This window comes from Cinclus cinclus, chromosome 11 (assembly GCF_963662255.1).
Source record: "Cinclus cinclus chromosome 11, bCinCin1.1, whole genome shotgun sequence".
Taxonomy (NCBI): domain Eukaryota; kingdom Metazoa; phylum Chordata; class Aves; order Passeriformes; family Cinclidae; genus Cinclus; species Cinclus cinclus.
In genome coordinates this window covers 20401451-20421604 of record NC_085056.1, presented here as the reverse complement: position 1 = coordinate 20421604, position 20154 = coordinate 20401451, and the positions used below count along the sequence as shown (strand labels likewise).

Sequence of the window (20154 nt, the reverse complement as noted above, 5' to 3'; positions counted from 1 at the left end):
TGTAGAGATAACACTGCAGTCTGTACAACCAAACAACAGCCTTCAACCACTCACAGGGACAAAGTGGTTGTGGTACAGGCTCAGGATGCAGTGTCTGGTTATCTGGGTAGATGTGGATGCACTGCATATCCTGGCAAACGCTGTGTAGAGGCAGAGGTTGGGGTCACAGCACCCTTGTGTCTGGCAGGTGCAGCTCTTCCTGAGTCCACCCCTAAGAGCACACAGCTGCAGGGCAGGGCCCAGTCCCTCTCACCTCTAGTCGCAGGGTCTTTGTTGGGGGTTGGTTCTCTCCCTTTTCCCTCTGTTGAATTTTCCCCATTGTCATGCTATAAGATACCTGTTGACTGGGCCCTGCTGACAAGGGGGAGGAGAGAGAAGAGGGAAACCCTGCGAGATTCAAACAGCCAGAAGAGGAAGCGGAAGGCTCTGGCTCGCCCCATTTCCCCAGCAGAGTTTGGACGAGAAGGACGATCGCCGCCTCTGACCCATTCCTGCCTTCCCAGCGGCGGGAGCCATCCTCACTGCTGTCGGACCCTGCACTGCTGCCTTCTCGCTGTAACCTGCCATCATCCAGCACTCTGCTGAGTCGGGACCCACACCGTGAGCGGAGGGCTCTCTCTCCATCTCTCTCTCCCACCTGGGACAGCGCTGCCATCACCCCCAGCCCTCCTGCAGCTCTGCGGGACCTGCCCGTCCCCAGAGCCGGGAACTGCAGCTCAGGGAAAAGGTGCCTGCAGCCAAAAAACACTGGGACTGAGTTACTGTTCTGTTTGTGGGTAATTTTATAGCTGTTGTTGTTCTTGTTTGTCTTGTTAGATATACTAGTAAAGAACTGTTATTCCTACCCCCATATCTTTGCCTGAGAGCTCTCTTAATTCCAAAATTATAATAATCGGAATAATCACATTTTTTTCAGTCCAAAGGGAAGCTTCTGCTTTCCTTAGTAAACACCTGTCTTTCAAACCAGGACAATGACCAGCTATGTTATCCCCAAGACCTCATGACCATCTATTTTCCCCTGGATGGCCTGAGTTCAGGTTTAGCTACTTGATATACAAATTTAACTATTTAGATAGGAGAAACAGAATCAAACCTTAACTTTGTTTTGCTTTGCTTTGACCCTAGAGGGCATTTGTTTTGACATTTGGCATTATTAAACTTGCCTTGTTTCCAAACTGAGAAGTCCTACTCAATCACAGTTCATCTACTTTCACTCAAGTAAAATCTCACTCCTTGTCTCCTCCACCAGGAGCAACTCATAAGTAGGTTTTAAACAATTACTTTGTTAATAAAAATAATTCTCTTAGCACCCTAATTATATTAGTGACTGATGGAAATGGTTTAGACTCTGTCATCAATTTACAGCTCAGATTCTTAAGGAAGCATCCTGAAAGAGATGATGCCTATTACTCTTAGCTCGAGTATGTGTTGAATAGAAACTGTGCACTTAAAAGCTACTTACACCACTGAAGTATAAAAAGAACTGTATTTTCTTACAGATACAGGCTTTGAAATTCCAGATAAATTTGTGGTTGGGTATGCTCTTGACTATAATGAATACTTCAGAGATCTAGATGGAAGTACATGCACATTCCTCCACTGCCAGGTGCCAGGTACCTACCTACCACAGGTACCCAGGGAGAATATTTGCTTCTACTCAGAGCTTTTCAACAATTAAAAACCCTTCAATCCCAGCTAGAAACTTCCACTGAAAGAGCAAAACCACTTTTAAAGTGACGAGTTGGTAATGCAATGTAGGTGCATAAGAAATGTTTGTGCTTCACCTTTTTCTAATTCTACTGCACAAGTCTCATGGCTCAGCCATGCTGCAGGACATTCTGACCGCCAGGATGGTGAGCAGCATACAGTCTGCAGCCCCATCTGAAAGTAAAGTAATTGCAATTTGACTTTAATTGGATGTTTGTCTGTCTTAGTTCAATCCCATGTTGCTCTTTTGTCACCAGTCTTTAAAGCAGCCACGCAGGAGCTCCGTGTGAAGGTTTTCTGTACACTGAGGGATAACACGGCTGTAAGATCCTTCTTCCCTTGTTCCATTACAGCTTCCTTAGGCTGCACAGAGTAGTAAACTTTGAAACATCATAAAGTAAAAGGGTTGATAATTTTTTCCCTCCTTTATTTTCAAAACTACCTTCTTAATTCTGGTTGACTCAGAAAGTTTTTCACTTCAAAGTTGTTTCACTAAGACAAAACACTTCTGCTGAAGACACAAACAATCTGTGGTATTACTCAGCAGCATGGAGTATGCACTCATTTAACAAACCTAAGTTCTTTAAAATATATAAACCTATGTATTACAGATAAACTTGGAAAGAATATTAAAACCCCAAGTTTACTGCAAGTAGGAAACTTGCAACCATTATGGTTCCAGCGCGTTTTAACTGCAATGCTGGTAATACAACTGAAAATCAGTCTTGCATTTCATTCGAAGACAGAGGTTGATAAATATTGCACTTTTTGGTTTTTCTTTTAGCACATCTTTATTCTGAAATAGAATGACAAAGAGAAATAAATACAGGATGTGGTAATGCCAGTCTTCTGGAGCACCAATTCCTGGCTGCTGATTAGGTGCTGAACCATGACACCAGGAAATTACTTCTGCTGCTTGTGTGTCCCTAAGAAGAACGGGAAGGTGCACGCTAGTGCCCAGGACCTGCAGCTCGCTGACTGGCACTTGCACGATGCGCCGAACACAAACTGTTGAGACCCTGGGTTTTCCCGTTCTGACGGGCGGCGCGGAGCTGGGTGCGAGGCTCTGGCGGTACCGAGCGCTGCCGCCGTGCCCGTCACGTTCCGGGCCCCGGAGCGGATCGCTCCCGCTCGGCCCGGGGACCGAGGGGCACCAAGGCTGGAACAGGCGGGGACCGAGCGGGGATCGAGGGGGGGAACGAGACGGGACCGAAGGAGGGAGCGAGGCCCGGCCGGCTCCGCCGCCCCCGGGCCGGCCCCGCCCCGCCTGTCGGGTGCCGCGGTTGCCCGGTAACCGCGAACGCGGCCCCTGCGTCTGCGGCAGCTTTGTGGCCTCAGCACCCGCTGAACGCGCTCCTGGCCCGCTGGTCGCAGCCTGAGCGTGTGCGGGCGGCCACACTGCGCCAGTGGCCAAGTGAATTGTTCTCAGAGCTTTGGTCTCTGAGGGCGAGAACTGAACTCGCAGAGCTTTGCTCGGGCCCTGCGAGCCGATGCTGAATTAGGTTTGAAGGTAAAGGTTGACTAAAGTTGCACTTTTTGGTTTTGTCACATCTGTGCTCTGAAAGAGAATGCCGAAGGGAAATACAGGATGTGATAATGCCAGTCTTCGGGTGCAGCAGTTCAGTGGCATGTACTGAACAGGGGCTGAGTGGATGAACAACATATGGTCTACTGATTGGGCTTTTTTTCACTGAAGACATGCAACTTTTCCGAAGTATACTAGTCCATACATTGGTTTCCCTATAGTGACTACTTACACTGCCTAAAGGTGAACGAGTTCTGTTCAAGTTTCAGTGAGTTGTTACCATCTGGTTACTAAAATTATTAGGGAGACACTCCTGAATTAAGGAGTAAATGAGACCATATGCCAAAGTAAAGAATCTGCATTTCATGGAAATGGGAGGAAGAGAGAGAGAAAAACAAGTAGAAAAAGGGAGGGAGGGTGAAAGGCGTTTGGGAAGGGGGGGGACAAAGAGTGTCAGAGACGATTAAGTAGAAAATATCACCATACCTCCCTGGGGTGGGGCAAGTTTGACTCTTGTCTCTTGGTACTTTTGAATAATATAGAATCTTTAGCACCAGTACATCCTTCGAGTCTGCCATGAACTGGGCTCTGGATTTTCAGATCTGTTGTGTTACTTTGCATCCCATGCAGTCATCTGGTGCAAGGCCTCAGGCGTGGGTCTGGGGGCACTTTGGTGGGCTATGACACCCCCTCAGCTGCCCCCGTGGGAACGTCCTCTGGATGTGGTCTCGTGGGAGTGGGGAGTTTTAGAGCTAAGCCAGTTTGTGTGATGGAGGATGGGTGTCCACTGCCTATTGCCAGAGGTTACACCACACCCAAAATTTCCTCCTCCTTCTCCCTCTCTTGACGGGAGGTTTGTGTGCAAACCTGGCCTCAGCAGAGGAGCCTGTGGCTATGACTTCCCCACCCTGAACCCAGACAGAGCTGATTTTCTGGACAGCTGCTGCGTTTGGCTTTGTTGTGGATACATTTTTCTCCCTCAGCCTTGTTTACATCTCCCCAGACATGAGATAATAGGACAATAGTGTTGCCTGTACCTTGTCTCAAGTTCCTTTAGGCAGCTTAGCTCACAGTCCAAAGTTCCAGCCAGGAGGCATTTTCAGCGAGGGGTGAGCCTCAGTGGTCACAGCTTCTTCATACAGTTTTGTCACAATGGGCAAAAAGTCCTTTAAAACAATATTTAAGCCATTCGGCATAGCATTCCAGTCTCTCACAAGTTCTGTGAGGAGCAGCTGAGAGAGCAGGGGTTGTTTAGCCTAAAGAAGAGGAGGTCCACTCTACCTATTTTAAAGTAGTATTTTAGCTACAGCTTTGTCTCTTTTAACTATTATTAATTTTCAGATTTTTAGCTCTGCTTTTCAGTATGATCCATCTTTGCATTGCAGAACATAGCCATATATTTAAAGTCCAACTAGAGGCCTAACAATACTAGCTACTTACTTCAGACAAGCACTTAGCTACTTTCAAATAATATAAAATTTTTAGCACCAGTATCCTTTGAGTCTGCCATGAATTGGGTTCTGGGTTTTCAGAGTTCCATTGTTGCTCCTTCCAGTTTTGTTGAGGCATTATCGTTCATCTGCGACATCCTGCCTCCACAATGGCTTCTGCATCCCCAAAAAAGACATCGACACCTCGTCTTTTGTCCAGGGAAAGACTGAAGTCTATTACTGTAAGTACCCACTGGGGCTGTGTTGAGGCTGGAAACCCCCCTCGTGTCCCTCCTCTCCCTGCCCTGCCTGTTGTGCAGCAGCACTGTGAAGCTGCAGAACCCCTCCCCACCTCTCTGTGCCGTGTTCCTGTGGCTGGGGGCTGTCCTGGTGCAGTAGGGAACATCGTGTGTTTCTTCAGGGACAGCCCAGTGTCTTGCCTGGCTGTGCCACCGCAGCCAAGTTAAGCCAGGTTCAGCCAATGTAAAGCTGAAGCCCTGAGCATGTGCTTCTTTCCCTTTCCATTTCCCACGGTGATTCCTTCTGTCAGGCTGGACACTCACCTGTGCTGCTCTGACCAACCTGCTCCTGGGCATGTGAGGATGGGGGGGGGGAAGCTCAAACTCTGCCCAAAGCCTTGAGAGACACAGCTGGTCCCAGCTAGGGGAGCTTCCACACCAGCTGCTCTGTCTCATCTCCTGTGTGGGGCACAGATCCAGCCCTGCAGACAGCAGAGGAGGAGTCAGGGCCACAGAGGTCTCATGGCTGGCTGGAGCTCACTTGACTGAAGATGCCCCAGTGCTGAGGTTCTGTCAAGGAGATCCCTTTGGTTTCTTCTGTGGAGGCATCTGTGAGCCCAGACAGAGAACACAAATGCTAATTAACAGAGAGAACTAAAACTTGGACACACTCCTGTGCACCTCACTCTTGGTACAACTTGGCTTTCTTGTGTCTCTTGGACTCACCCAGCAGTGTTCTCTCCACGCTGTGAGTTTTGACTGTTGTGCAGGGATGGAGTTAGGGGAGTTCTGAGAGCTCCTCCCAACTCTCTGAAAAGGTCACTGCCTCAGTCCAATGACACAAAAGAGGAAACAGATGCCCAAAGAGCAGAAATCCCCAAACATGTCACATCTAATCACAGAGAAGCTAATGGCACAGAGCCATGTGTTTGGAGCATGTGCATTATGAATTTACTGATGCTAAGTATTTCAGCAGGTAACTTCCAGGGCTTCCAGAACTATCCTAGATGATGGGGTCACAAATTATTCACCGGTGCCACTTGTTCAAGGAAAGCCTTTCTGAACAAGTGCATCTCTGAGGTTCTAGCTAACTTTTTTCTTTTTTTTTTCTTTTTTTCTTTTTTTTTTTTTTTTTTTTTTTTTTTTTTTGCCTTTCAGCTGCTTCCTTCTAAGTTCCTGAAGGAGAAGTTTCTCAATGTGAAGAAGGTGGCCAGCACTGGGGCGAGTTTTCTGCCCAAAATTGGCCCATTTCGACACATGAGTGAGACTTGTCAAAAGGTAGCCTTTTCCTGCTCTTTTCTATTCTGTTTGATGCAAAGTTGGAAGAGGGCGTGTGCTTGTGACAGGCTTGTCTCCAGCAAAATACTTCAGTGTCCAGGTCCTGTTGTCATTGCCAACTGCTGGTAGTGGTGGACTTGGAGTCCTGATCTGCACCAAGCCAACACAAATAACCTCTGCTGAAGCTGCTGGGGTTTGCTTGAGTGTAGCTGCCATTGCTAAAACAAGGGGGGAAAGGCTGGGGACACAAAGACACAAAATTGCCATTTGCCATTCTCCTGCTGAAATAGCCACCTCTTGCTTTGGTGTGGTCACCATCAAATGCTTGGGGTCTTAGGATTCCCTCCAGAGTGGCAGTGTTGGCCTTTGAAGGCCGAGGACCTGCAGTAATTCCTTCAGATTTAACAAAACTTAATGTGTTAATGTTTTGGGTTGGAACAATGTGTTGGGACCCGGATGGGGTGTTTGATTTTGCAGGCTGCCAGATGTACAGGGGACTCCCCCTGGGCAGAGGCAATGGATGTGCTTTATCTGGATCAGTGCCTACATAGAGAGGTGTGTTTAAAGCTGCCTTTCTTGCAGGACTGGCTCAGTATAAAGCACTGTCCAAACAGGTAGGTGACCGAGGTGGGCTGTTGAGCAGGAAATTGGCAGCAAGAGACATGTAATACATGGGTTAAGGATTGCCCTGGAGAAGGGCCTTAGGAACACCTCAGAGAGGGGCACAACTAAGGGACAAGTGTGCTGCAGCCATTCCCTTCAGCAGATTGTGTCTGCTGTGAAGGCACACAGGAGACCTGCTTGTGTCTCTGCACTGACAGCAGTGCAGCTGGAGAAGGCAGACAAAGCAGGGGAGAGTTTTCTCAAAGCTATGTCTGCTCCAGAAGCATTTGCTGCTGTTGTGGCATTCCAGACGTGCCTCTGCAATGATATCAAATAAGACAGCAATAATAGATTACAAGAAAGCACCCATTTAAAGCTCATGGAAAAAGGAGATACCAACTCTACTCTTACCCAAGTTGCTGAGAAAAGAACTGAACCTTATCATCATTCAGCATTCACTTCATTTGTCTTTTTCCCAACTTCTCTATTACTTTACTTTTGCCTTTACCTATGTTAGGAACGCACTGACGCTTAAATACAAGGGGACAAAATCATTGAAGCAAAAGAAAACTGTTTATTAGTAATGTTTCAGCTGAGGCAGGCGTGTCTCCCTCACCGCTGAGACAAACACACCCTCAAGTAAAATGGCAATCTTTCTATACCCTTTATACCTGTCCAGGGCACTCCCTGTCCTCTTTGCCAGTGGATGGGTACTGGGGAACTCACGTACTCTCCAGACTGCCAAATTTCCTGTGCCCTCCCCTCTCATCCTACTTCCTTTTGGTCAGGTCTTCAAGCCCATCCCTCTCCCAGCTCACAGCAATAACCAACCAACCAACCAGAACAATCCAAACCACAAACAACACATAGAACCAACAACTTTCATTCTTTCACTTAATAACCTTTTGGCTTCAGCAAAATATCACCTCATCTCTCACACCTCCTCTGGTACTGTTCTCTTCTTACTGATGTCTAAGTTCTAGATCAAAAAAGATATTTGCAACTGCGTTGGCCTCGGTTTCTCAGAGTAAAGGACATCCCAAAATTGTTTCCCAAGGGTCTGATGTAAATTTGCGGGTTTTACTGACTCCATGAGTGCTCAGTCAGTGCCCCAGACCTGTGTGATCACATGGGCACAGAGCTGTGCGTAAGGTAAGTGCTGCCTGGCATTCTGGAGAGGAAACCTGGAGAAATGCATGCCAAAAGAGCAGCTTGGCTTGAACCTGCTCTGTGTGGCCCAGCAGCTCTTGATCAACTCAGAGCGGAGGTGGGTGAGCTACTGTTTCCCCAATGTGTCCTGGGCACATGTGCTCACCCAGTGTCTGTACTTCAGTGGGGATCAGTGTAAAATTCTCCTTCATGAACCTTCCTCCCAGCAGCTGAACCTCTCCCTGCTCTCTCTTGCCTCTCCAGTTGTTGCCAGTTCCTCCGATAGAGAGCTTGCTCCAAGTTTCCCCACCAGAGATGGTATTTCAGAAATTCATCGCTCATGAGGTCTCGGAAATGGTACTGTCTCTCACAAACAAGGACAAGGTAAGTGCTGGCACGTGGAGCTTCAAGACTGTGCTGAATGAGGAGAGTGGTGTAATTCCCACAGTGTACAGCAAAGCGAGTTATCTGCTGCAGCACATGCAGAAGAAAATGTCGCAGGTGGAAATCTTTGTGTGCTGGGAATTCTCCACTGACTTTGGCCATGCATTGATGGTATCCACTTCAAAGGAGTTTCCTTCTCTTGAAAGCTCTGGATTGATAGGAATGCTGGGGGCTGTACAGCTCTTACCTGCTCTCATGCTTTGTCTTGAGTGTATGCCACATCCTGTGTCTCCTTGGCTAATCTGGGTTCCTGGGAGGACTCTCTGCCTCTCTCAGCCTGTTTGGCTCCCTTTGTGCAGCTCACAGTCAAAGCCCAGAGGCTGAGTCTTCTCCAATTTATGCTGGAATCACTTCTTATTAATGGCATTGGCACTGCAGGATATGTGTTCTGAGACATCCCTGCAATCAGACTGATGTAGCAGAAGCAGGAGGAGGCCTTTAGGTGCCACTTCAGGCTCCTGCTAAGCTTCATCCAGCTCCACTCAGGTTTTCCAAAAGCAACATGGCGCTCTGCTTTCCCTTTGGAGAAACCACAGCACATCCAAAGCCACATGGTCCTAGAGGTTTTCATCTTCGCTTGAAGAAGTTGAGATTGTTTTGCAGTTTCCCAAGAGAGCTGAATGGGAAAAAGGTGAAAATGTCAGCAGTTGTGTTCCACTGTAAAGAGGAAAACTGAGACCATTTGAATTTCAGTCAGGGAAACATTTTCTCAAATGAAGCTTGTGCCAAGGGTGGGCTGGTGGGAAGAGACAGGAGGGTCTCAAAATCAGCTGGTTTTGACTTTTTGAGAGCATGTTACAGGTGCTCAGGGTTGATTATCTAAGTGCTGCAAAATGCACGTTTGCTGTGTCTGTGGTTCCCAGAGGGCAGGACCTGTCAGGAATGCCCAGGAGCCCAGCTTGCCTGCACAGGCAGCAGGAACCCCTGGAGAGCCAAGACTGGCTTTTAATACTGGAACCAGAGTGTGAGTCAGTGCTGGTCATGTTTCTCCAGGAAGAAAATGCCTTTGTAGCCCATAGTTGATGGGCACAGCCTGGCTGTGTTTCTGTCACCTTTAACAAGCTGATTGCTCTCATCATTTTGTGATTCTTCCTTGCTACTTTACTGCCCATTTAAATGCTCTTTGCCATCTCCTTGTTTTAGGGATTGTCTTGCTGTGTTCCTTCTTTTGCTTTTCAGTTTGCTTCCATTCCCAATAAGGCCACAATATTTGGTCTCCTCTCTTGCTGGTCTGCCTGCATGGCCGTATCCCCAGAACTGCCTTACCCAAACCTGATCTGCTAGAAGGGAATTTCTTCCTTCCCTCAGGACAATGTGCTGTTTTGCTTTCCGGTAGCACATCCCCCCTCTGGAACACGACAGCATGGCTGTGTGCAGGCAGAAGCCAGCAGGTGTTTTGGCCTTGTTGAAGATGCAGATCACTTGGTTCAGGGGCTCTGTCCCCATCCTGCTGGTGCTGACCTGCTCAGCCCTTCCTTCCCACCAGACATTGCCCTACTGCCCCTGGCCAAAATGCTGCACCCAGACAGAAGGGGTTCAAGTTCACCCTTGTGAATTATGCGCCTGTACCTCCACAGCTGCAAGTGCTTTGGAAAAGGGGTCAGGGAAGGATGTCACCAGGACATGGACAGGTCTCCTCTTGATCTGTTTCCACAAGCGGCAAAATCATTGTTTCATGTCTTTCCTGCAGTTTACTCGGCTGGTGAAGGTCTACATGGAGAGATCACCTTATTTTGAGCTGTTGTGCCCCAATGATGCATACCGCATCATCCCACCAGGCACATCTTCCCATGTGCGCATCCGCTTCACCCCCGACGAGACCAAGGTGAGACTGGAGGAGCCAAAACACAGAATTATCTCCAATGCCATTGTTTTCCCTGCACTCTGGGTACGGCCCACTCCATGCTGTGAGCTTGGCTCCAGGCTGGGGACAGGCAGCCTGCAGCCAGTCACACCTTGGCATGTGCTGTCAGGCACTGCAGCCAGGCCTGACGGGCTCTGCCTGCCCTCCTTGCACATTGCTGAGCATTCCCGAGGGAAGATGCACAGGGAGCAGTCTGAAAATAACAGAGGGGTGTTGATGGATATTCAGCCATCTCTAGGTACATTGGAAAGGGTTTAATTAGATGGAAAACAGTAGCGGAACAAAGAGCTTTCCTCCTTCCTGGCTGGCAACAGCTTCCCTGCCTCACCCTGGGCTGCAGCAAAGATGGTGCTTTTTCACACCCTCTGTTCTCCAGCCTTGCAGCTGTGCTGTCCCAGAGCACAAGTGACCATGACACAGCTGCAAGGCCAGGCCAGAGCATGTGCTATGCCTGTGAGCCCAGCCTGGCACAGGCACACTGAGCTCTAGGGGCCCTTAGTCAGCAGCAGGTTGCTGAGCTGCAGGGGACTTGGACACCTGCCTGAAAGAGCTCGTGTAGCACAGGTACAACCTGCGGGCAGACCTGTGACCCCAGAGCCTGTGGCGGTGACACTGCTGTGGCTCTGTCTTCATGCCTGTCACTGTGGTTGCTCTGTTAACTGGAACCCATTCCATGCCAAGCATGCTTTTGTGTGGAGGTTTGAATACCAGTGCTGAGGCCCTGGCAAGTCTGATCTCAGCGCTGTGATCTGGAGGCTTGTTCATGCAGAAGGGTTTAGGACATGGCATGGAAGGGAGGAGGGAAACAAAGACAGGCTCTTTCCAGTAGCATCCTGCTGCCTCTTAACACTGTTCTTCTCCTGACTTGGTTGGAGAGGCAAAGTTAGAGTGCAGTTCTGAGCCAAGTGATGTTTCTACACCAGGCCAGAGGTGCAGGAGCTCTTTGGGTACAACTGTTTTCTCATCTTCCTTTTGCTGCTTAGAGTCACTTTAACACTTTGTCCTATTCTCAAATAGCGGGGATAGAAACCTAAAGAGGAATGTCCTGTGTTCCCTAGCCCCATGTTCCTTAGAAGGAACTTAGGAATTACTTAACATCACGAAAATTTAGAGTAAAAATTGTGGTGGCCTAGAGCAGTTCTCTGTATGATCCAAGTGGCACAAGATTTTAGTGCCACTGAGACAGGTTTTGCAAAGTGCACTGCTGCCTTTAAAACGTGACAGTTTAGTACAACTTAAGCATTCATTTTGGGGTGGAAGAGGTAAATTGATGCCCTCGAAGGGTTATAGGAAATGGCTTTTCTTCTGCCATGGGGATGGCACTAAATGCCCTGTGCTGAGACAGTTTCTTTTCCTGCAGGATTATTCCCACGAACTCATCTGTCTCACTGCAAGGGACAGGATAGTTGTGCCTATTCAGGCCATTGCTGCCCAAGCTATCCTGGACTTCCCTGACCAGCTGGACTTCTCAGAGTGCCCAGTCAAGTACAGCAGCCAGAAGACTCTGCTGGTTCGCAATGTTGGTAACGTGGAAGCTCATTACCAGCTGAGCACCCAGAGGTGAGGCAGCTCATCTGTCCTTGTGCAAAACACCTGTGGGTGATAACAGAGCTGGAAAAGAGCAACAAAAGAACCAGAGCATGGGAGCTGCTGCCCTGCAGCCCTGGCTGGAAATGGGCAGGATGTGTGGGGTTTGCTGGTGCTTCTCATGTTTTAAGCAGGATGCAGCCTTTGAGTTTTCTGTGTCCCAGATTTTCTGGAGGCTGCTGGAACCCTCCTGGGCACAAGCAGCTTCTGAAATGGTTACTCAGCACTGTCAGCCAAACAGACCCGTTCTCTGGGAGGCCAGAGGCATGTGGCTTTCCTGTGGTCCCTGCATCAAATGCCCAACATGAGCTGTGTTACAGGGAGCTGGTGCCATTCCTGTCACTTAAAGCTGATCTGATTTCCCTTGTCAGCTGAGGGCATCAGTCACCTCTTCTGTTCTATGACAAGCCTTTGCAAGCCAGTTTAAATTTTCAAACAGATGATTTAAATCTCTGAATAAGGTCTTGCCCCCATTCTTTGAGATTTCTTTTTAAATACTCTGAAGTTCCTGTATTTCTGCTGGGTTTTCATTTTAGTTTGTGTACAATGTTTGCCAAAAGATCATGAATTCTTCCTTGGGAACCTTCATAAAGGGTGAGCTCCTCTAATGCCTGTCAACATACCACATGCCCTTAGGAACATGCACAGGTGTGTAGGAAATACAAGATATTTAGTGAATATGTGAAAAGCAATTGGGCTGATTTAGAAGATAGAAGTATAGAAGTACAGAATAACTTCTGCTGGATGGGACCTCTGGAAATCATCTGAGCAGACCCACTGCTCAAAGCAACACCGGTGTCTGGGGATTGCAAGGTTCCATTGGGAGATCTGGACCTGTCTTTAGATGCCATACAAGAAAACAAGCATACAAATGGACCTAGTTAAAAAGCAGAAGAAAACAACCCATTAAAAACTCCCTCCCTACCTTCTCTTTTCTGCCTTTTGGGTGCAGTAGTGATTCATTGAAAGGGTAGATCTAGATCTAGATCAGGATGAGAACTATCTTAAGGAACAGATCACAATTAACAGATAAAAGGCCAAAATTTAGCCTGCCAGCCCCATCTCTTGGTAGTGGTTTCTTTTGGTTCTATCAGTGTCAGCGATGTCTTCTTCACAGCTCTTCTATCTGTGGCCTCAGGGAACAGCTTCGTGATGTTGGCTGAAATTCAGAGGAATTAACTGCAGAGCTTGTGTCCTTGGGTCTTGGGGAGCCAGGTCTATGTGAGAGATGACTGCTACAGCACTAACAGGGGAGTCTGCTGGGTACAGCCTGGGGTGGGATGTAGGAGATGCAGGGGCTGATTTGCGCTCAGTTTTTAGTCCTGACAATTGAGTCCTGAACTTGGCTGTATCCTCTTCTCTTGATCATTTGAAAATAAGAAGATCCCCTCTTTCTCAGGTGACTGCTGAAGTCACCCCCAGGACTGTTATTCCCATCCTGTCATCTGAGGGCAGGAGTATGTAACATGGGGCAAGAGTGGAAATGGGATGGATTGAGATGGGATGGCATGGCATGGCATGGCATGGCATGGCATGGCATGGCATGGCATGGCATGGCATGGCATAGAAAGTAGTGCTGAAGTGTGGCCAGAAATTCCCTTAACTGGTAGAATCTCTGTTCTGGTGAAATTTTTGGCGAAAGAATAAGGAAAAAGTCCTGTGCCTTGCCCACATCAAGCCCCAGCAGAGACCTGCAGCAGTCCTGGCATCACTCCTGGGGCAGATGCAGGAGCACGTACAGTAATCTAGCTCTGGGGCTGGTGGGGTCTTGTCTTCCCTCCCCTCTTTCCAAAGTCTCTCGTCCAGCATATGAACAGTGCTGGCCCAAGGCTTCTCCCTCAGCCAGTAGTGATGTTCTCACTGGTGGTAATGGGAACAGCTCAGGCCCATAACTGCAGCAAGAGGTCCTTAATGAGCACAACCTCAAGCAAGTTCATCAGCTGTCACTGCTCACATGAATAAAGTTCAGCTTGCCAGATGTTCTCCTTATTTTTGCATGCGATGCATGCATCACCTAACTCCACAGAACACACTCTTAAGTGACAGATTGACCACCAACAAATCACCGAGGCCAGGAACTTTTGTTTCCTCAGTGGTGCTGCAGAAGAGCACAAAGCCCAGTAGCTGCTGGGCAGAAGCACATTTCACCTGAGCTGTCCCTGAGCATCAAAGTACGGAGCCTTGTGTTTGTCAGGCAAGAGCTGTTGACCTGGTGACCAATCCTAATTGCTCCTGTTAAATCCAAAGTGCACCAACACATCTGCATAATTATTTCCAACACATTGCACAGAGTTTGTCTGGTGGGCCAAACAAACAGTTACCAGCCTGGATGACAACCCAGAGTCCCAGACTGCATTGCTGGTAAATACTCAGAAAGCTCCTGTTCTGCTTCCTTGATGTGCTCCTGATAAGGATGCTACATTTAGCTGTGATTGGATCCTTCACACTGTACATGGCATCCTCCTTTTGGGTCTTGTTTCCAAAGTCACTGTATTCTCTGCATTTGCCCTCTGTTTCAGAGTGTGGACTGCTCCTTTTCTTAGAGCAGCTTCCATTGAAATGCTGATAAAATTTGCCCTTTCTAGGCTAAATCGGGATGTTATCAAGGTAAAATAAACCAAAGAACCACACTATAAATTCACAGTAATTATTCCTTGCTCTTCAAGGAAAAGTTAATTCTCCCTGTCTGATTCCTAGGCTGTAATCTCACAGGACAGGTAATGCCCTAACATTTGCATCTCTTGAAATGAGGTTTATAGGCAGCAGGAAAAGGGAAATTCCTGAGGCAGTCGGTGTCAAGTTGTGCATGCAAATAGCTCTTAAACTTCTCTGTGCTTTTCACAAACCATTCTCTGATGGGATTGCTGGCAGTCAGACCCTTGAGTCTCCTTGCAGGGGGCTGGATGCAGAGTACGGGGAACATGAGGTCATTTTATCCCACAGGATCTTCTGAGGGCTGGATCTTCTCAGAAGTGGGTCAGTAGCTGTTCCTGATCCTGTCTGTTCTGTCTGTCTTCTGTTGACTGTGATCTGTTTGCTCCCTGCTTGCCCAAGTGAGCTGAAGTGACCTGCACTGCAGAAGGAGTATCATCCCCAGATGTGGCACTGAGTCCTGATCTCTGTCTTTGTGTTGCAGTCCTTTCTGCGTGGTTCCAGACAGGGGAACTCTGGCCGCTGGTGACACCATGCAGGTGACAGTGGGATTTCACCCGCTGACGGTCGGTGACCATTCCGGGTCCCTGGTAGTGTGCTGCAACACAGGTGAGTGCTGGGCACTGCATGGGGCACAGGACAGTTCTCCACCATCACTCCCTGTTGTCCCATCCCCCTCGATTCCCTCTAGGTGTACCACCACCCCTGTTACAGCTTTACCCCAAAGAAAACTGAGAACTCATTGGTGTTTAGGGGGTTGATAAAGTGGATCCCCTCTAACAGGGCAAAGATTTTTGGAATCCTGTTTTGCTGGGAGTTGCTGAGTAGAGGAAGGAGGAATCCTGATTCTCCACTATTGTGTGGCTATGCCTGGGTGCAGTTAAATTATTTTATTGTTGGGCAGTGCTGTATGTGAGGCGTGAGGTCTCCAGCACAGTCTCTCCAATGCAATGTATTCCTTGCACACCTCTGTCCCCATCTGCTGCTTCTCCATTGGCACGGACCCTTTTTCTGTTTTGGCCTCTACACACATATCTAGTTTCTGTCCAATAACATTTTCAGGCCCTCGAGTTCCTGTTTGGTGACAAATCAAGACAAATTTTTCCACATCCCCATTTCCTAGGCTGCTCATGGATGTTGCAAATTTCTCACATCTATCTCCCATTTGATTTGTAGACTGAGAAATCCCATTCATTCTTCATATAGACGCTGCTCTGTACTTATTAATATTTCTTTTGTCCCTTTTAAATTTAATTTTAAATGGGTCTTGAGATCAGAACAATACAAAATATTTCAAGACTGATGTGGCTGTGGGTTTGGACAGGGAGATAATGATGATGATGATTTTCATGGTGTTCATTTTGTAGAGTTTTGTCATCTTGCAGAGCCGGGCTGGTTGTGTTTCCTCACCTGTGTCCCCTCCTGCTGTGGGCTGTCATTTCACTGGTTCCTCTGGGCCTCCTTTTTCTGCCCACATGCCCCCAGGCATATTTGCTTGTCAGCAACAAGGGGTCCAAGGGATCAGGAGAGACAGGAGTCTCGTGGGATGCCCAGGGGAGACCCTGGGCAAGGCCAGACTGAACAGGGCTCCTCAGCGTCACCTGGAGGGCTTTGATGCAGAAATCCTGGTGATCTGAGTGGGTCACCTGAGCACATCTGCCCAATCTCACTGTACATACTGTCACCTTGGGGCCAAACCTCTACCAACACAGTGAGAAATAAGGTGTTTGAGGAGGTGCCCAGGACATCCTCACGCTGTACACACAGAGCTCTCAGGATGTGATAAATGTACTGATCCATAGAATGGTCATTCAGCTAAAAACTGTGACACTTCCTTGTGCAAACTGTGGTTTGCTCAGCTCCTTGTGCTTCCATCAGCAACTGAGCTGAGCAAAGACTCCTCTTTGCTTTGTTCCAGGTGAAAAAGGTATCTGCACAAACCTTCACGGAGAAGCTGTAGATGTCAACATTGGGTTGAGCACCAATTCCGTGAAGGTTGAGAACACTTTCATCACCACATCAAACTACACAACCGTGCTCATCGAAAACAGGAGTAACATCACAGCCCACTTCCAGTGGAAGACTTTTCCTACTGAGGAAGATGAGAATAAACTGAAGAGAAGGTTGGTTTGAAAGATGCATTTCAGAGAGATACATGGCCCAAGACTAAATCTAACGTATGGCCTCAGGGGGGTGTTGGTGCTTTTGAATGGTTTAGGCCAAGTAAAGCATCTTTGGTATTAGGATGTGTGTCTTGGGCTTCAGGAGCTCAGCACTCAGCATTCCATTTCCATTTGTACTCCAGCTAAGGATAGCATTTTGGGAAGGGAAGGTTGATTGCAGTGACTGGATTTCCTGAAGTTCTGATTGGGCTTTTGACTCTAATCTTCTTCCCACATGATTTGGCAACATCCTTAAACATTTCCTGAGTTGCCAGCCCCTCTTTCCAAAGGTGATACACCTACTACCACCCCCCCCCCCCCCCCCCCCCTTAGTTCCTTCAAAAGTTCCTTGCCCATCCAGGCTGGTTGTGTTCCCTGTCAGCTCATCTTTCAGCACGCAGGGACAGTCTGTTCCTGTGCCTCCAAGACTTCTTTCTTGAAGTATGTCTATCCTTCCTGGACCCCTTTGCTTTTAAGGGCTGTTTCCCAAGGTACTCTCCAAACCCGTCTCTTGAACAGGCTGAAGTCTGCCCTCCAGAAGTCCAGAGTGGAAGTTTTGTTGATGCCTCTCCTTGTTTCACTGAATATTGAGAACTCTTTCACAGTCACTGTACACCAGACAGTGGTGAACAGATGAAGTTCATTAGTTCTTAGGGAATCTCCTGCTGATATCCAGTACCTGGGTCCCAGGGAGGCAGCAGACTTCCCTGTGGAATGGATCTGGTCAATACACAGGGCCCTCAGTTCCCCTTACAGGGGAGTCACCCACTACCACTACCCTTCTTTTCTTTTTCTTTTCTTCTTAGTACTTGAGGCTGTGATCTGGCTGACAGACAAAGTGCAACTGGGACATTCTCCAGACAGAATTTTTTCTTTAGTGTCATTTGCCTGACCCTCTGGATGCAGGGCCTCATACCTATTCTGTCAGGGCACTGGGTAGGTGATAGGGGTCAGGATATAATTTTATTGCCTCTCCAATAGAGAGCCATTTCCATTCCCCACTGTCTCCTAGGTCTCCTCCTTCTGCCTGATTGCAACAAGGGCAAGGCTCCTCTGACTCCTGCTGAGCTTCTCTCAGGGTTGGAAGGGTGTAACTCCACCAGTTAATTTCTGTTTTGCTCTCCCTAATGCTCCTCAGCCTTTGCACTTCCTCCTAAAGCTTTGCCTCCAGACAGAGCAGATCATTCACCTGCTGACACTGCACGCAGGTGTCTTTTGCACTATCCTCTGATATTAACACCAGGCTCAGACCCTCCTTGCAGCCAGGGGCTGGACAGCTGAGTCCTTCCTGGGGGGTTCTGTTTGAGTTAGTACACTCTTGCTGGCAGAAGCAGCAATGGCTTTTGATCATTTGTAAACCATTGCTGGGGGGGGGAGGGGGGGGGAAGAAAAAGAAGAAAGAAAGAAAGAAAGAAAGAGAGAAAGAAAGAAAGAAAGAAAGAAAGAAAGAAAGAAAGAAAGAAAGAAAAGAAAGAAAGAAAGAAAGAAAGAAAGAAAGAAAGAAAGAAAGAAAGAAAGAAAGAAAGAAAGAAAGAAAGAAAGAAAGAAAGAAAGAAAGAAAGAAAGAAAGAAAGAAAGAAAGAAAGAAAGAAAAAGGCAATCACCTCTCAACCAGCCAAAAGACACAATCCACTACACAACGAGGGTGGCTGGCTACACCCTTTCTGCTCAGCTGCTTGCATGAACTGAAGTGCAAAATTGAAAAAACACCACACAAACTGCTGTGCCAAAACTGCCATGTAAAAACTGCTGTGCCAAAACTGCCATGCCAAAAAACTGCCATGCCCAAAACTGCCTTGGCAGAACTGTTGTGCCAGAACTGCCATGTCCAAATTGCCAAGCTCCAGTTTCCTTTGGGTCAGGTCGCTCACACTCCCCAGAGTAATTTAAAATTGCCTCCAAAGCACCAGGAGATGGACCCTCACCCACTTGAATGGCTGGCAAGAGGATCCTTTAGTGCCCTGGACTTCTTGGTTTTCCACTGTTCTCTATCTACTTAGACAGCATCTCACTTCCATACAAGCTCCCCGTGCTAAAAGAAAATCCTCTTACCTTCTCTGGCTACTTTCCTGGGCTGTTGATTTCCATTTTTTCTCATTTGGCTGCCTCAGCCTGAATGCCAGTTGATCCACTTTTCCCTCTGAAGCAACTAGGTTTCCCCAGGGTAAATTTCCAACTGGTTTTGGTTTTGTGGGTTTTTTTCCCAGTTACATCTGTCCACATGCTAGTTAAACTATCACCAGGACATTTTCTCCTTCCTTCCTTCCTTCCTTCCTTCCTTCCTTCCTTCCTTCCTTCCTTCCTTCCTTCCTTCCTTCCTTCCTTCCTTCCTTCCTTCCTTCCTTCCTTCCTTCCTTCCTTCCTTCCTTCCTTCCTTCCTTCCTTCCTTCCTTCCTTCCTCCCTCCCTCCCTCCCTCCCTCCCTTCCTTCTTTCCTTCCTTCCTTCCTTCCTTCCTTCCTTCCCTCCATCTTAGGGATGGTTTTATCTCCAAGACCACTGTCCTGCTGTCACAGAAGCTTCTGAGATCTCAGAGCAGAGAGGACTTGTTTATGAGAGGAGGTAGTGCAAGATCCTTTCCCTCTCAGGACATTCTACTACCATGTACTGGCATGGGACCCAAAAAGCTCTGGATCATGAAAAGGTCTCTCCAGGAGTTTGCTGTCTCCCTCCTGCACAACAAAGTCCCTCGCTCTCTCAGAGCCTCTCTTTTCATCCATATAAAACCTTGAATGTCACTGAAGGGGTTCGGTGTCTCAATTAATTGATTTCCTTTGGAAGTGCTCTGGGATGCTCTTGTGAAAGACAGAGTAGGGAACAGGCCAGGTCCAAAATGGAAGAAACAAAGAGTGATGCTGGTAACACGTAGCTGCAAACCAGCATTGTCTCCCCTTCCCAGGGAAGTCCTGCAGTGGACACTCCGTGATCTTTATCTGCCTCCCCCGAGCAGCTCAGGGGTAGGAAAACACAGTTGAGGTGCCTGGGGGATTCTCCCTCAGTTTTGGCAGAGGCTTTGAGCCAGGGGGTTCTTCTGAGGGGTGCTGGCTTTCCAAAACTCTCCTGAGCTTGCAAGTGTGAAGTAAAACTACCTGCTGTGCCAGTGAACAAGTTATCCTCTCATTGATTTGGGACCCCCGTGGCTTGGGGTCAGCACTTGCTGGGGAGCTGCTGCTGCTCCTCCCCAAGTGCTTTGCTCTCCTGCACTCAGACTTCTCTCTGCAAATGCGTGGTTTATTAAATGATCTGCTGGCTTTGTCTCTCCCTGTGGATGCAGGCAGTGCTATTTTCTGCAGCCACTGACAGAGGTATCGCTGGAAAACTTCATTGAGGAGAAGAATATAGAGCAGGAGAAGGGCTATTGTGAAGATAAAACTGCCCTTGTGAGCCACACAGTCCAGGAGGAGATGGCAAAGGTGCAAGAAGACCCCATGCTGTTCTCCGATGACATTTTTTCCATTGAACCAGTGGTAAGTGATAGCATTTTCCTCCTCTTCCTCCTCCCTCTCTTCCTCCTCC

The 20154-nt window shown here is 48.0% G+C and overlaps 1 protein-coding gene across 1 annotated transcript in view; it reads left to right on the top strand.

The window, feature by feature from the left end:
• Positions 1–2699: 2699 nt before the first annotated feature.
• Positions 2700–20154, top strand: part of LOC134048153 (hydrocephalus-inducing protein homolog) — a 76213-nt gene continuing 58758 nt past the window's right edge. Inside the window, exons 1-9 of the mRNA XM_062499753.1 lie at positions 2700–2997; positions 3153–3217; positions 6060–6179; positions 8196–8315; positions 10066–10200; positions 11600–11799; positions 14963–15093; positions 16406–16601; positions 19913–20105. Coding sequence (XP_062355737.1) covers positions 2700–2997; positions 3153–3217; positions 6060–6179; positions 8196–8315; positions 10066–10200; positions 11600–11799; positions 14963–15093; positions 16406–16601; positions 19913–20105 — 1458 coding nt within the window. The remainder of the gene's footprint in view (positions 2998–3152; positions 3218–6059; positions 6180–8195; positions 8316–10065; positions 10201–11599; positions 11800–14962; positions 15094–16405; positions 16602–19912; positions 20106–20154) is intronic.